The sequence below is a fragment of the Miniopterus natalensis genome, chromosome 6 (genome assembly GCF_054644295.1).
Source record: "Miniopterus natalensis isolate mMinNat1 chromosome 6, mMinNat1.hap1, whole genome shotgun sequence".
Lineage (NCBI taxonomy): Eukaryota > Metazoa > Chordata > Mammalia > Chiroptera > Miniopteridae > Miniopterus > Miniopterus natalensis.
Window position 1 is genome coordinate 91,721,745 of NC_142086.1, and position 16,781 is coordinate 91,738,525.

At 44.5% G+C, this 16,781-nt stretch overlaps 2 protein-coding genes across 6 annotated transcripts in view; both read left to right on the plus strand.

Annotated features, from left to right (window-relative positions):
• Positions 1–107: 107 nt before the first annotated feature.
• On the plus strand, positions 108–7,980 carry RWDD2B (RWD domain containing 2B). 2 transcript variants are annotated; one of them, XM_016216499.2, is made up of 6 exons: positions 108–236; positions 2,614–2,796; positions 4,650–4,876; positions 4,958–5,025; positions 5,417–5,779; positions 6,307–7,980. In XM_016216499.2, exons 3-6 carry the CDS (start codon positions 4,670–4,672, stop codon positions 6,539–6,541), a joined length of 873 nt encoding a protein of 290 aa, XP_016071985.2. In that variant the 5' UTR covers positions 108–236; positions 2,614–2,796; positions 4,650–4,669; the 3' UTR covers positions 6,542–7,980. The 2 variants fall into 2 exon arrangements, with proteins under 2 accessions (XP_016071985.2, XP_087674629.1); XM_087818503.1 differs by lacking the exon at positions 108–236 and adding an exon at positions 313–469.
• A 1,197-nt stretch (positions 7,981–9,177) lies between these two features.
• The window catches only part of LTN1 (listerin E3 ubiquitin protein ligase 1), a 47,889-nt gene continuing 40,285 nt past the window's right edge, over positions 9,178–16,781 (plus strand). For 2 of the 4 annotated variants that reach the window (XM_016216497.2, XM_016216498.2), the window contains exons 1-4: positions 9,178–9,262; positions 12,526–12,729; positions 13,178–13,276; positions 13,963–14,193. In XM_016216497.2, coding sequence (XP_016071983.2) covers positions 9,221–9,262; positions 12,526–12,729; positions 13,178–13,276; positions 13,963–14,193 — 576 coding nt within the window. In that variant the 5' untranslated portion in view covers positions 9,178–9,220. Of the gene's footprint in view, positions 9,263–10,772; positions 11,053–12,525; positions 12,730–13,177; positions 13,277–13,962; positions 14,194–16,781 lie in introns of those variants that run through there. The other 2 variants (XR_015714705.1, XM_087818501.1) reach the window with 2 other exon arrangements.

Here is a 16,781-nt window from a genome sequence, read left to right on the forward strand (position 1 = left end):
GGGCGCCGACCTGGGCGCGGGAATTAAACAGGCCTGGGCGCCGGCCCCGTCTGACCCAGAGGCACCGTAGGGCGAGAGGGACGCGGGGGTCCGCGGGAGCACGGCCGGGCGCGCGGACGGCGGCCCGTCAGCCCGCAAGGACCGAGGCCGTGCCCAGCCGGCCGCGAGCGCGGGCTCCTCAGGACGGAGCCGACCCCGGTGGCCTTCCCTGAAGTCGGGATACGAAGCCCGGCCGCGTGAGTCCCCGCAGCAGCCACCCGTTTCCTCCCCAGCCCTGCCTTGTAAAGCCCTGCTCCTCGCGGGCCCTGCGCCCCGTCCGCAGCGTCCTGCCGCGGCCCGGGCTGCCCCGGCGAACTCGTGGCTCTTCCGTCAGCGGGCGGGGCGGCCTTCCCGGCCCCTGCCCTGACCCTTACGCTTTCTAGGTTTCGTAGCGAGTGTCCCCTGGACTTGTTAGGGCCTCCTCCCCTAGGTGAGTCCACGGCAGCAGAGACGTTTTGTGCTTCTGTTCATTGTTGTAACCCTAGTGCCAAGGACGGTGCTGGGCACAGCGGGTGCTCAGGAACCCTCGGTGCACGAATGACTAGGAGCAGGGGTAGCGGCCCTTCTGTCGGCCTCTGTCGCCGAGCCCCGCCTCGTGCAGCTTCCACCCTCTCCAGCAGTCCTCAGCCGCCCTGTCTCCCCTTGTGGAGGCTGTGGGCTGAGGCCGCCTGCCTGAGGTCACAGCTGGTAAATGGCACTGGGCAGTGTGGCAAGGGTACATACTTGAACTGCCACAAGCAAAAGACCAAGGCGAATCCATTTCCTCCAATAACCACCCAATGAGTTGTTTCCTAGAGCCCTCAGCTCCAAAACAGACTAGAAAAGATGTTTTTGGAATTTTAGTAAGTCCAAGAATTTTAAATATTTGTGGCGGGTTTTTTAGCAACAGCAAGTGCTTAAGTTAGGATGGCAAGTGAAAATAGGACATTAAAATTATATGAAACCACTAGTAAGTAAAGGAAGCATTGTGTTAACAGGAGGGAGGCGTGTATAGCTCTAACAGGTCCTTGGAGAGGACTGGATGAAGATGGTAAGCAGCCTTGGTAATTAAGGTACTTAAATTGGGGTGGCTGGATGACAAAGCAGGAATTCCTGACCTGCGTAGAGAAGAGCTGACTGTTCTGGGGTCTGATAGGTTTGCAGTACTGCACACACTAAACCCTCCTCTTAGAAATTCATGGTGCATAATGAGTCAGACAGTAGTGGACCAAGTACTGGTTCCTAATATTAAAGAAATGATGACCATATTGGAGGAAACAAAACTTGAATAGAGAAACATGCCCCTGGAGGGCTTGATAACAAACCATCCAAGGCAGCCTGTGCGGAGTGGGTCCACTCTCAAGGTGCTGGCATTGCCTGCTTCTGAGTCTGTGAAACTAACAGCCAGATGGTGAACTGGGGTAAATTCACTCCCCTGGTAGCTGTCAGGGTCATCAGCCAGCTTGCCTTCCCCTGTGGAACTCTGACACATGGGGACTCCTTCCTCTCAGATTGCAACACTATTGCCCAGTCACCAGTTATATTAACTTTTTTCTTTTTTTTAAAGTATATTTTTATTGATTTCAGGGAGAGGGAGGGAGAGAGAGAGAAACATAAATGAGAATCATTTATTGGCTGCCTCCTGCACACCCCGTGCTGGGGATCGATCCTGCAACCCGGGCATGTACCCTGACACAGAATCCAACCACGATCTCCTAAATCATAGGTCGATGCTCAATCACTGAGCCACACCCGCGAGGCACATTAACTTTTTTCTAATGTAGTTGGCACTCTCGCTTGTTTTAGTGTACATCTGTTAGACACTGCATACAGTCAATGCAGTGACAATGTTGAGCGCAAGTTGATGGAGAGACATTAGAACCAGACTCTAATGTCTGAGAGGATGCAAGGGTCTGGAAGGAAATAGAAAACATACACTCAACCATGAAACTGTGAAGAGATTGTTTAATAAAGAGGGCATTTAAAGAGGAGTGGCCAAGTTTAAAGGAACCATGACTAGGCCTGAAAGGCCTGCTGGAGATGAGGAATGGGCTGCTGCAGAAGAGGTGTCCTTCAGCCGGCCACAGCCATTGTCAACCCCACAAAGCAGGGAACAGTGAAGGAGTACCAGGGGCTCTTTCTCCTCTCACCCTCCCACTTCCTGCCAGAGCTGAAGAAAGGCAGAAGAGCTGGGTGCTGTAGGCTGTGGAGGTCAGCTGTCTAGAGGGAAGAGAATGGGTTAGCGGACAAAGTAACTAACAGGAGAGAAATTAGTCCAAACCATGAGCCTCTGGATTAGGCCTTGGTAGTTGGGGTGTGAAGAAGGGACAGGTTCAGGGCTATGCTACTTTTCTGTGCTCTCCTGCCCCATAGACCTTTCTTCACTCCCCCCCTCCACCCCACTGCCTCCCGCTCCACTTGTCTAAGTCTTGTCCTTCTTTCAAGGCTCAACTCAGATCCTGCCGCCTTCGCTAGATCTTTCCTGGTGGCCCCTGTCATTGATTGTGCCCTCACCTTACTCCCTGTGATAGTACCTATCACGTCTGTTTACACCATGTCGTTTAGCACCACGCCTTTTTCTCTTCATTGTTCCAGGTGTTATTAGGTTTATGCTCTGGTCCTCAAACTAAATATAAAACTCCAGAAACGAATGATGGGCGAAGCTCTGCATGTAGTAGCTGCTCGATAAACCTTTACCCAAGAGGAGGAAGAATTCCATGAGGATACTGTTAACCTGGATATGGTGTTTGATTTCACAGAGTAATTCTCTTTGAGAAGGTAAGCCATGCTTTCCTCTGTAGCAGTGGGACTGAGCTTTTTTCTTGTCAGGGGTGTAACCCTTCTTTTTTCCTGCTAAATTAGAAGTACTGTAGGGTAATCACGAAACTTCAAATCATATTGAAGCACCTGAATTAGAAAGTAAAAGTCCTTTCTTCTTTCTACCCACGTTTTTGTCTTTAGTTTTCAGAGGTTTGACTATGATATGTCTTGATACAAATTTCTTTGGGTTCATCCTGCTTGGGATATGCCTGGCTTCTTGAATTCGTTTATGCCTTTTGACACATTTGAAAAGTTTTCAGCCATTATTTCTTCCAGTACATTTTCAGCTCCGCCCTCTTTCTCCTCTCCTGATATTTGGATGACCTGAATGTTGTTTGGTCTTGTGTTATAGTCCCTTACGTCCCTAAAACCCTGTTTGAATGTCTCACGCAGACACAAAACACAATAAAAAGACAATGTATTGCCTGGCCGGTGTGGTTCAGGGGTTGAGCATCGGCCTAGGATCCAGGAGATCGAGTTTTGATTCCCAGTCAGGGTACCTGCCAAAGTTGCTGGCTCCACCCCTAGCAGGGGGCATGCAGGAGGCAGCCGATCAATGACTCTCATCACTGATGTTTCTATCCCTCTCTCCCTCTCCCTTCCTCTCTTTGAAATCGATAAAGACATTTTAAAAAAGAAAGATGATGTATTAATTTTTTTAAAAAGGGGGGAACTCTGTAAAAATTTTAAACTTCTGTATGGCAACTCTCTGGAAGGCAACTTGGTAATTTCTACCAAAATTTTAAATGTACCTGTTGTTGCAACTAGCCATTTCTACAGACTTATCCTTGAATTTATAGTACTCACCAAACTAAATATATATCAGCTCATCCAACTGTATATATAAAAAGAACCTCTATTATAGAATTATTCATAATTCCAAAAATGTGGAAACAACCCAAATGCCCAGGGTAAAGAATGCAATAAACTATGAGATATCTATGTGATTCAGTGTGACAACCACTAGAGAGAGTGAGATGGAGCACCATGTACTGACAGTGACTAGATTTCTGCAGTATAAGTTGGGGGAAGTAGGGTAGGTAGGGGGCGATGTATGTATCATCCCCTTTGGATACATTTAATTATGTTTATATAGTTCACTCTACATATATTTACACATTATACAAGCATATATTTCCCATGTATGTTTATGTATAATGCTTAAAATTTTTCTGATAAAAAAACCACCAAAAACTCTTAACCTTGGATCAGGGACTTAGGTAGGTAGAGGAAGAGACTACCAGCAGGAAACTATATCTTAATTTAAATTTTTTTGTCTACTATTTGAATTTTCTAACCTTGTACTTTTTTAATGTTAACAGGCATAATTAGCAGCCTTTATTTTCCCTTTTCATATTCTTACGTTTAAAACGAATACTCTGATATTAAGAAAAAGTTAACCATCCATATAATTAGCTCTTATTTACTCTGTTCATTCCAAGTTTCCAAGGTAACCTGTCTTCCCTGGCTATGTCATTGATGTGGCTTTTGGCTACATAATTAGATTACTTTTGTGAAATTGCTTATTGTGGTAGCTCAGGACACCAGATCAACTATCTCAATACGTAGGAATTGGTATCTGGTTATTATTGGAGCTTTATTGTTCTCACTGGATTGTCCCCTATTTTAGGTTCTTAGCATATTACATTTATTACACACACATTACTCCACATTGCAAAGTAAATAGTGGGGAGAGATACTGTGGTTAAATCTCACATTTTCTGAAGAAATCAAATACATTTTTAAGAAGTACCCTTAATCTATTGAGTTCTCCCAAGATTGTATGTGTTGTCTTATTCTTACCTCCTTAGAAACTTATAGGTATCCAGGAATGACTGCTATTGAACAGGCTGAGGCCCAGCTCTCGGAGTTAGACCTGCTGGCCAGTATGTTCCCTGGTGAGGGCGAGCTTATAGTGAATGACCAGCTGGCTGTAGCAGAACTGAAAGACTGCATTGAAAAGAAGTCAATGGAGGGGCGATCGTCAAAAGTTTACTTCACTGTCAACGTGCACCTGGACATATCTGCGGGTGCAGCGGTAATGCCACTTAGCTTTGGGAGAGCTGAAGCACGCTGAAGCTTCAGAGACACTCAGGGCACTTTTCTTCTCTTTGATCAGGCGATGTTTTCTCTGGCCTGTGTTCTTCCCTTTGAATACCCTGTGGTCCTGCCTGAAATTACTGTTAGGTATGTTAACGGAAACTGGCTAACTTTCGAGGTCAAAATTAATGAGAGAATGAAAGCAATTCTTTATTTTTTTAATCTTCCTTGAGGATATTTTTTTCCATTGCTTTTCAGAGAGAGTGGAAGGGGGAGTGGGAGGGGGGGAGAGAGAGAGACATCGATGTGAGAGAGACACATCGATTGGTTGCCTCCGGGACGCCCCCCAACCGGGCTGGGGATCGAGCCTGCAACTGAGGTATGAAGATCCTTGGCTAGAATTGAATCCAGGACCCTTTAGTCTGGGGGCTGACACTCTAACCACTGATCCAGACCTGCCAGGGCTAAAAGCAGTTGAGTTTGTTTTCTGTTCCAAGAAAATTGATTGAATTTTTTTACTCCTTATCTTTTCTCCCAGATCAGTATTATTAAGTAGGTCCCAGCAGACTCAGCTGAACACAGATCTGACCGCATACCTGCAGGAGAATTGTCTCGGAGATGTCTGTGTATTGAATGCCACCGACTGGGTTAGAGAACACGCCTATGGCTATATCAGCAGGGACACCACCCCTCCCTCCGCTCCAGGAAGCACAGTGCATCCGGTCCAGCTTGTTCTGACGAGACTCTGGATCTACAGCCATCACATCTATAACAAATGCAAAAGAAAGGATATTCTACAGTGGGCGAAGGAGCTTTCCCTGTCTGGGTTCAGCATGCCCGGGAAGCCGGGTGTTGTCTGTGTGGAAGGCCCCCACGGAGCCTGTGAAGAATTCTGGTCAAGGTGCGCTCTCACAAAGTCTGTATGCTGTGCCCATAATTACAGTGCTAAACTAGATCCGAGATATATAAAATCAGTATCTCCCTGGGTTGGATCTTAAAGGAATTCAGGCTCAAGTCAGTGGATCAAGTAGAACTTGCACGTGGTCAGCATCACTTCCTTCCTGGACACTGTAGTGGGAGGTTCTGTAAATAGATGTTGGCTCAGGGCCCTTCATTCCCATGGACCTGATTCTCCTCTCTTCGTAGGTCGTGTGTACCTGTGAAACAAGGGGCTCTAACTTAACTTCTCTATTGATATAAATGAGCTTCTGAGAAGTCCCTTTTGGGTGTTTGAGATTCAGCAATTTCTACATCAGTGACAATGGCAATAAATGAGTTTGGGGATAGGGTTATGACCAGAGTCACATTTGATTAAAATAAATCCCTGAGGTAAAAGTGGATTTCTCCACTTCTGGGAAAATAGTATTTTCAGTATTTTAGAATACATAGTGCAGTTTCAAATTTTTTACTTTGAAATTTTCTTTTCAGACTCAAAAAATTGAACTGGAAGAGGATTCTGATTCGCCACCGAGAAGACATTCCTTTGGATGGTATAAGTGATGAAATGGAAAGACAGAGAAAATTTTCAGTTTTTGAAGAAAAAGTGTTCAGTGTTAATGGAGCCAGAGGAAACCACATGGACTTTGGTCAGTTGTATCAGTTTTTAAATGCCAAAGGATGTGGGGATGTTTTCCAGATGTTCTTCGGTGTGGAAGGACAGTAACTAAGCAGGGTAGTAGTTGAAAGGTTTTTATCACTGTTTGACATTTGTTTTCTTACCCATTCTTTCTTGAACGATTAATTTTACTTCAGTCCCATTCTAGAATGTTGGGGATGAAAAAGAGAAAAGTAGTATAGCTTAAGTGCATCTGTTGAAAATATGTCCTGATTGAAAACAGAAGTGTTTTAAATTATATTAAAATTATTGACAGAAATGTCTTGGCATAGCTGCCCATTTTGAAAGAGAAATTAATTTGACTTGAGTTAGATAAAGTTGGTGGTCTAACTTGCCACCCATTCCCAAACCCCTGCCCTTTACCTGCCTCCATGAACTCTCCCAGCCTCTCTCGTGGTTCAGGTGGCCTTGGCATACATCTTTGTCTATGGGATGCCTGGGAAAACTTTTGCTTTCCCAATTAACCTGATTGATACAGTGAGGGCACCACTTTAGCCTCTTTCTCCCACAACACCAAGGCCAATGGCTGGAGCTTTGTAGTTCCTTCAACAGGAAGGGCCATGAGAACCACTGAGACGCCACTGCATGTGGTTGAGCTCCTGATCCAGCACCAGCCCCTGCCTAGCTCTAGACAGCTTTTTATGAAATAAAAACAGTTGTATTTATGTTACCAGGCCACTTAGTAGCCGTTGAAAGCTATTTTGCCGAATAGATTTTTTCAAAGTTTTAGTTTTGCATCTACCCCAACCATTTGATACACAAATAGGTGAAGTTTTTCTTAAATGGAGTTTGCAGCTTACATATACTTTTGTATACTTAGTGCTCTATCCCTGGTTTCACCTCACAGAGGCTGAGACCTGAGCAGAGCCCCACTGAAGCGCGATCTGGCCAGCTGAAGCCTTCATGCCCAGTAAGGGAAACAAACCTCACCCCTTATTCAAGGAGTAATGACATTAATGTGGGAAGTTGGTTAAAAGGGATTTTAAAAGCCAAAAGAGGTAACAGAGGTCATTCTCCAACAAAGGGAAAATAGACACATGCCCAATAAATTTGGGGTGCTATAGGGAAGGTCCTTGCCTATCAGTCACAGCAGAGATGGTTGGCCAGCATGGGCATGGCCACTGCAAGCATGGGAACATTTGGAAATACATAATTCCCGAAAAAAGGAGTTTGCACTCTTGGGGCTCTTGATGCTCCTTGCCCTTGGCTCTTGGTTTGTGGGGCTCTCTTATTTTGTTCCTGCTCATGTTTCCTCTTTAGCAGTGTGGCTCTGCAGAGCCCACATGCAGTGGACTAATTGGCCTGCATCTAGCCTGAGATTGGGTGGTTGGAACCGGCTTCAGCATGGAAAAGAAACTCTGGACACTGGCTCTGATTTTAGCTGTACTGTAGCCCCAACTACATTTCTGTGACTGGACTAAGGGAGATAGGACTTTGGAAACCCATGGGTGTAATTCCATGAAAATAAAGCTTTCTGTGATATCTCATTCCCCGGTGGGGGCCTCCAGAAATGCTTATTCTAGCAGTACTGCAAGAACCCCACTTCCATAAGCAGCCGGGGGAGACAAGCCCCTTTCCTATCCTGCAGCACCTATGGTAAGGGAAGGAAGGGGGGAGGGAAAGAGGGTGTAGTCAGAGTAGTTTGGAGGGGCCCTGATGGCTGGGACTCTGTTCAAGCCCTTGAAGAGAAGATGGTGCCTGGCTGTTAATCCTCAGTGATGGGATCAGGCCTGGTGCTGACATCTGAGGACAGGGCACACAGCTAGGACCCAGACCACTTGGGAGGTGGGTTCTTCCTGGCTGCCACTGGCTCCCTGAGGTGCAGTGAGGCTGGTCCTATTGTTTAAAGGGCGGGAGACTTAAATTCACTGCTGCCTAATCCGGTTGCAGCTCCCCTGGCAAAGGCTGCTGCCCAGCGGGGCTCCCCCTGCCGCATCCTGGTCTTTCGGTCTCCCAGCGCCTGCCCAGGAGCTCAGTATCATACCATTGAGTACAAAAGGGTGACTGGACACGAGAGGCAACGGGTGCTTGTTTCTCTAGTGATTGTAAGAAGCAAAATCAAAATGAGATCCGTACGCTTCAAATAATAGACTCCCACATTACCCCTCTCTAAAACTTCAAGTTACCGTCACAGTACGAAAAGGGGAATTTAGAGGGAATACTGCCCAGAGCACTTCTCAGATTTTAACAAGGCCTAATACTCTGGTTTAACATGCAGAATCTGAGTTATTAGTCGCGAGTGGGCGTGCCAGCCTGTGTTTCTAACAAATGCCCAGATGATGCGGATGATTGCATTTCGAAAGGTCGCACACCTCCCCATCGCCCCGCAGTCACCGCAGCCACCTTATTCTACCGCAACCCTTGTGCGAAAACGCTTTTCTGCCGCACCAGCCAACCTCCCCTAGGCTGAGACGGAATCAATCTCGCCTCCGGCAACCGAGGAAGGGGAGGTTCTGCGCCTTGGTCCCAGGCTTGGCTTCCTATTGGACAGGGGTGACGTCACTTAGGGAGGCGTGGCTCTCGTTGTGACGTAACGCCAGCGGGCTGTCAAGCGCATCGCGGGAGGCGGGAGCACAAGTGGAGCTGTCGGAAGACCGGAGTGGGTGGCGGAAGGGGAGGGCCGGGGAAGTTGTTCTCAAAGGACCACTTCCGGGGGCAGGGCCGGAAGTTGTGACCGGGCCCTGTCAACCCCGGGGTAGCGGGCTGAGTGCGGCGGAGACCGCGACCATGGGCGGGAAGAACAAGCAGAGGACCAAGGGGAACCTGAGGGTGAGCGCGAGGGGGCCGGCCCGGGCCGGGCGGCGAGCGTGCGTGTGGAGTGTGACCGCCCGTGAGCGTCCCCGCCGGCGGGGCTGTGCAGGTGGCGGCGCCGGGAGGAACGGGTCCGCGCCGGGCGCCGGGCGCGCGCTCTTGAGGAACCGGCGCCTCGGCGGCGTGACCCGGGGCGGCAGCTGCGCGGCGGGCGGGCGGAGCCGCGGGCGAGGGGTCGCGGGCGGTCCCCGAGCTCCGCGCCCCGGCGCCCCTCGTCCGGGGTCCAGGCCGAAGCCCTCGCGCCCCCGCCTCCGCCCCGGTCCCTCCCGCAGCCACGCGGACCCTCGCGGCGCCTGGACCCTTTTACTGAAAGGATGTTCTGGGTTCTGTTTCAAATGTGAGGGAAATATTTTAGGGAGCAATAGTACGGCGACAGCACGCTCTTTACGGAGACTCGCCGGTGGTTAATTGCTCTCGCTCTCCAGGCGTGGACGTCGACTTACTCGCGGAAATGATGACAGCTCCTAAGCGCTCCGCGTGCCGTCTAAAACTGACGCCCTTCTACGTAACCGCGAGCGGCTGGACCGCCAGGAAGCTTAAGCGCAGTGCTTTTTGGCCAATAACGCAGCATTGTTTTCAGATTTCTGTGGCCGCCTCAGCACTGTCCCCTATAACGTTATTTTTAGCCATAGCGTTCAAAAAGCATCCCAGTGCTATAGCCACTCCCATTAGTTGTTTAGATCTTGACAGTTTCCCAGCGTTTTTGTTTTTCCTGGGGGAAGGTTCTTTTATGACATCGACTGTTTGGAAGCCTTTAGGCCAGTTTTTGCTTAATTTAGATTTGTCTGATTCCTTATGACTCGATTCAGGTTAAACCGTTTTGACGGAATGACTCTCCGCGTCGCAGCGGGAGACCCATGCCTGTTTGTCCCGTTGCTGGTGTTCGTCTCATCGCTTGGAGAGCTTTGTCCACTGGCTATTAACAATATGTTAAGTGCTGGTTTGAGACTGGGAATGCCCTGTTCTCCCCCACAGACTCACTCCTTGGTGATGATGACTGGAATCAATTATTACTGTGGTGGTTTAGAAATGTGTCTTTAATCTTGACAACCCAAATAAGGTTTTAGCTACAGTTACCTCCTTTTAAAGATGATGGGACAGAAGCTTAAGAAATTAACTTACAGTCAGGAAGTTGCAGAGTTGGGATTTGAGTGGCAGTCATTGAATCCTGAACGTCATGTGTTCAAAGGTGCCAGACAAATGTCCCCTCTTCATGATAGAGACAGATAAGTATATAAATAATTATAATGTATTAGAGAATTATGATAAGAGGTGTTAGTAGAAAGGAAGTGGGAGAACAGAAGAGAATGATTGACCTGAGGGAGGCAGATACTGAAAAGATGAGTGAGCTTTTGAAGGATGAGTAGGAGTTTGTCAGGTAATGAAAAGGAAGGAGAGGTTTTCAGGTGGAGAGAAGATATTATGCAAAGACCGAATTATGAAAAGGCATAGCATATTCAGGAATCCTTGAATTCAGATTTGGGACTGGAACATAATCATGGCAGCCCAGCTGAGGAAAGGGAAGAAAAGGGTGGTAGAAGAACAGACTGGAAACAGCTGAGGCCAGCTGTTGAAAGATCTGTTCTGAGTTTGGTATTTAAACTGTAGACTCAAGCTTGCCACTCAAGTACCTCTGGAAGACAAGCGCAAAGGAATGAAGTAGGTGTGGTATAAGAAAATTAACCACCAGAAACAATCAAGGTTCTTGATTTTTGAACTGTGGGTATAAACATCTAACATACGATAGAGTAAGTAATAAGAAATAGTAACTGTATTTTAAACTCAAAGTAGACATTGAATAAAATAAACAGCACATTTAAAAATAATTTACTTTTAATTTGGAAACTGGAACTCTGATATTTTTTCTCCTGCTCCCAGTTATCGCTGTCCAACTCTGATAATTCAGGTCAGTTCAGAATTCAGCCTTGATTCCTTTAGCTTTTAGCGATAGTTATTTTTATACTACTTCATTATTCTGTTTCATCATAAAGCTGTTTACAAATGGGGTTATAGATGAAATTTGATGTCCTAAGGTTATCACATTTAGTTTTCAGAATTATATTGTAGTTCACTTTCTTTGTCGCTCTTTGTTCATGTATCAATATTGAGAAAGACAAATTGAATAATGTTCATTTTAATAAAGCTTTAAAATAGCCTTTTTGCAATTAGTGTTACATGCTTCTTTTTTGAAAAAGTGTGATTCAGGCCATCATTTTCATTTCTGGTCACTCAGTTTAATTTAGAAAGTAGTCCAGATTATTCCTTGACAGTAAGTTTTCCGTACAGTTTCGCTGGGTATGAGTAGATCGAATTACACATTTGGCTAACCCTATGAACATTCTGACAGAGGAATAAGAAACAAAGGAGTTTAGATGAGTTGTCTAGATGAGTTGTGTCATCCTGGACATTTTCCTGTTAGATACAATATGTTAATTTCTTTCAACAGTTCAAATGTTTTGTCACAACTAATCCCTTAACTTCTGGAACTAGGAGACTGCTACGTTGTGTATCAGTCTGTCAGACCACTGATCATGGCTCAAAACAAAGTCATGTATCTTATGACCTTCGCATTGATTTTTATGTCCATGATAATATAATTTGTGACCATTTTAGCCCAAAGAGGTTAGGCTGGGGTTTGAGTATGTGGCAGTGAGTGTGTCCTCCCTCAAGGAACTCTAGTCTAGAAGCAGCTATCATTAGACTTGTTGCACCGCGTTTGCTTAATGAGTATTTGTTGAATGAATGGATGAATGGAAAGATGTAATCCATTTATGAGTTATCTTTACATCATTACACAGTACACATGTATATATACATACTATTTATACAAAGCTTGGAAGTAACACATTTTGTAAAACAGTACTTAGGCTTACCATACATGATGCATTCTCTGATTTTAAATATTTATTCTTTGCCTTTAAAATGCTGTCATGGCTCATTAACTTGATAGCATAAGCCACAAATGGATTGTACCCAGTTTAAGAAACATTTTTCCAATGTTTAGGAAACCAGGAAATAGCTCCTGGGATCATTATTGGTAACTTCTTGGTGACAGAAACAGTCACCTTTGGGGAACATTGCAGTGAAACCTTAGGCTAAAAGAAAAGGTTCTTGCACGAGGGTGTGCTCTCCCGTAGAATTGCCATGGGCCTGCTCAGGAGCCTGTGTTAAGTTTTGAGCTCTTTCTGGAATGTGACGTTTTTTCTCTACTTTCTTACCAGCCTTCAAACAGTGGCCGAGCTGCAGAACTTCTTGCCAAAGAGCAGGGAACCGTGCCTGGATTTATTGGTTTTGGAACATTTCAGAGTGACCTAGGCTATGTTCCTGCTGTTCAAGGAGCTGAAGAAATAGACAATCTTGTAGATTCTGATTTCCGAATGGTGCTGCGGAAACTTTCTAAGAAAGATGTCACGACAAAATTAAAAGCAAGTTTTATTTTCATTAAAATGATTAAGATAATTCTTTTATTAAAGTGTAGTTGGCATATTTTATGTAAAGAAATGAATTATCAATACTAATTTCTTTTACAGTTGTACTTTTTTCTGACACGTAGACTTAAGCTTAGTTTGTACTTACCTTGTAGGTTATAAATTAGTGTGTTGCTCTGCACTTTTTGGAACCACTTTAGATTTCTGGCTGTATTGGTTTTTTTCCCATTATAAAATATGATGTATTTTATTTTTTAAAAACAACTGAAAAGTTTCTGCCATACTAGCCTGTAAAGGAACTCTTCAGATTAGTCCCATGTGGCACAAACAAAACCTCGTGTTCTCCCATTACATAAACAGGCAAAACTTGTAGAGCAGAATGAATGTAATCTATAGCCAATATTATGCCTGTTGATACTTAATAATGATAATAATTTACTTTTAGGCTATGCAAGAATTTGGAACCATGTGTTCAGAGAGAGACACAGAAATTGTGAAAGGAGTTCTTCCTTACTGGCCAAGAATTTTTTGCAAAATTTCTCTTGTAAGTATCAAGGCTTTACTAGCTTATTTATGTTGTATTTCTTTAAAAATTGATTTTTAGAGAGAGGAAGTGGGGGGTGAGGACAGACTTCAACTTGTTGTTCCATTTATTTATGTATTTATTGGTTGATTCTCATATGTGCCCTGACTGGGGATCGAGCCTGCAACCTTAGTGTATCAGGACAATGCTCTACCCAACTGAGCTATCGGGCCAGGGCTGTTGTATTTTTTTTATTGAAGTTATGGAGACTGTCAGGTTTATAGGACATTTTTGGTGAGGATTATGAAGTGTTACGTCAGTATTGCTCCGCAGATTGGACCATGTTGGGTTGTATGAAGTTTATAGGGAGTCTCTGCTTTCAAAAATTAGGTCAGAATTACTCAGATACTTTCTAGTCACAATAAATTAGGCAGTTTAATTTCTTTGTATTTTGCTACAGAAGAATGAGAACCAGTTGCTTAATTGTTTAAGGCCTAGACTTGACTCTGTCTTTAGTACAGTAGTTCTTCTCTCATTGGGAGAAGGGGAAAGGAAAAATTAGTCAATTACTTCACATAGTAACTGACTTTAGCGTAGCTCTGTACATAGTTGAATTCTTATTAATGGGTCATCATAGCATATCCAGAATTACCTGTATTTGTTTTAATGGGCAAGAGCTATTTTAAACCATCTTGTACTTTGAATAGGACCATGACCGCCGGGTTCGAGAAGCCACACAGCAAGCTTTTGAAAAACTTATCCTCAAAGTTAAGAAACACTTGGCTCCATATTTAAAAAGTTTAATGGGCTATTGGCTCATGGCTCAGTGTGACACGTATGCACCAGCTGCATCTGCAGCAAAAGAGGCCTTCGAAGCAGCTTTTCCTCCTAGCAAGCAGACTGAAGCCATAGCATTCTGTAAGGACGAGATCACGAGCGTAAGTTCTTGCCACTGTTCTGTTTTTTTCTTAAGTATTTAAGGATAAGAGCATATTGCAGTGACAGCCCTGTTTCCTGGCATGATGAGGGAGTCAGTGTGTGAAGTATTTCCAACGGAAGATTGTCTTTTTATTTTTATTTTTTTTAATTTTTATTTATTTATTTTTAATATATCTTTATTGATTTCAGAGAGAGGAAAGGAGAGAGAGAGAGACAGAAACATCAATGATGAGAGAGTCATTGATCGAGCCCACAACCCGGGCATGTGCCCTGACCGGGAATCAAACCCTGATCGCCTGGATCCTAGCTGGACGCTCAACCACTGAGCCACGCCCGGCCGGGCTTCTTTTTATTTTTAAAAAAATATATCTTTATTGATTTCAGAGAGAGGAAGGGAGAGGGAGAGAGAGAGTTGAAACATCAATATAAAGAGATTCATCATTGATCGGCTGCAAGCCTGCAACTCGGGCATGTGCTCTGACCGGGAATCGAACCGCGATCTCCTGGATCCTAGGTTGATGCTCAACTGCTGAACCACGCACAGCCGGGCCAGAAGATTGTCTTTTTAAAATAGTGTTTAACACAACTGTTCATGTTGCATTTTAAGTATAATTAGCATGTCAGATTTTATCTTTCTAAATTATTTAAATTTTCCATCTTTAATTTATAAGTTTTGACTTATCATATTACCTAGAAAATTCAGGTATGTGCTTTATAATATATAACCTAAAAAAAGAATACATCTGAAAATTCAACCTAAACTTATTTCCCCATATGTCCATATTAACACATGTCTACAGACCTACTTCACTCTTTCTGCTAGCTCTCTCTTATTCCTTTGTATGGATAGACCACAGTTTAGTTAACTTCTTAAAATATACATTTGTTTTTAAAATATACAGTTTTTTGGTAAACAGATACTGCTTTAGTGAACATTTGTGAATAGATCTCCTCACACTTCGTGGGAGGAATAATTGCCAGCACTTTTAGTCACCATTTGCTGTGTGAAAGGATACGAACGTTTCAAATTTTTATAGATATTGATAAATTGCCCTTCAAATGGCCATACAAATCTATATCCCATTAATGCATATGAAAGTTTCTTCAACTCTTGGCCAGCACTTTTGCCAGGCTGGTGTCAGGCCTAACTTCTGTGGCTTTTTGTTTATCTGCGTGGAGCCCTGTTTTCCTCAGTCTCACGTCCTGTCTGCTCTTCCTGAGATACTGATAGGTGAAGACAGAGGACCAAGCTTCTTACTGTTACATGAAATAGAAGCAGATGGACTGTGAGTGGGGAGGAAATTAAGGGATTTAAAAATGTGCTGTGTTCATTCCCATGTAGCACTCCTTTGTTTCCATAGCCCCTGTCTGTCCCTCACTCCTCCCTTCTTCTTTTCAGTTAAGTCAGCTTTCCTCTGGTTCCCCATTGTCTTTACAGTCTGGACACCAGGCTCTTCATGACCTGGTCCCTTCCCCACACCTCTCCCACATGCCTACATGGGCATGCTCCTTCCCCATTTAGGTTCTTGGTTCTTCCCGTCCTCATTCCTCAGGTGCAGCAAGCTTGTCTTTCAGGGAGAGGACTTGTACCTTTAATCATCTTCTCAAAGGGGGTTCTCTAACTAGCTACAGGCTCAGAATCATCAGTTTATTTAAATATCATGTAACTTATGAAAGTGAAGTGTCGTGAGTTTGGATATTAAGTTTTAGAAAATGGATTTTGAGACAACTAATTTGGTCGTTCATCGTCTTTGTTTGGTTTTTGTTACTGGCTTTATAAGGGATGGATAACTGATCACTGAATATGTGGATTATTTCCTCCTTGCTAGTTTCCCTTTAGTTGTCCATGTCCCAGTTCATTGCAGGTACTGGGTTTGAACTTTCCAAGTACAAAACCAACTTATTAGGGGGGAGTTAGGCAAATGAAGATCAAAATAGCAGACTTAGAGACAGCATATGATACACATTCTGGGTTCTTGGTTATAGTGTCTGTAAGAACATGGGCTCTGGGTGATACCATGGAGTTCCAGGGCCCCTCTCCCATCAGTCAGGTGTATTACCTTCCCAGTTTCTTTACCTCCGCTTCCTCCTCTGTTACATGGTCATTAGCTTGTGCTTCATTGAGTAGTAGTGAGGATTAATCTAGGTGATGTATAAAATGTGCTCAGAGCACTATCTGCATGTGGAAAAGATCAGTAAATGTCACCTCCTGTTACTGCTGGTAAAGTTGATACTGGAACAGCGTTCTCACTTGCACTGTACCCCACAAGCAAGCAGACTTATCCAGCATTTCAAATGGAATCTAGCCCTTGTGTTCCTCTCTTTGAGCAGGGAGGGGCTCAAAAAGAAGGGAGAGGAAAGCAGGGCATATTTCTCTTCAGACTTACTAACCAGGTAGTCCATACACTTCACCTCAGTGTGCAAGAGGGATGGAGAAGCCAGAGGCTAGGAGGGTGTAGGGGACGATTCCTGATGGAAACTGCAGGTGTTTGGAGAAGTTCCCTAACCTCCTCAATCCCAGTAGCAGCCAATCTTGGGGATGGTAGGGAAAGAAAAATTGGTAAAGTTCAAACCTTTTAGTTTTGCC

Excerpts from the sequence above, each read along its gene's own strand:
- RWDD2B (XM_016216499.2), top strand. The coding sequence starts at position 4,670 with ATGACTGCTATTGAACAGGCTGAGGCCCAGCTCTCGGAGTTAGACCTG. Across the intron at positions 4,877-4,957 it reads ACATATCTGCGGGTGCAGCG|GCGATGTTTTCTCTGGCCTG; the intron begins GTAATGCCACTT and ends CTCTTTGATCAG. Across the intron at positions 5,780-6,306 it reads TGTGAAGAATTCTGGTCAAG|ACTCAAAAAATTGAACTGGA; the intron begins GTGCGCTCTCAC and ends TTTTCTTTTCAG.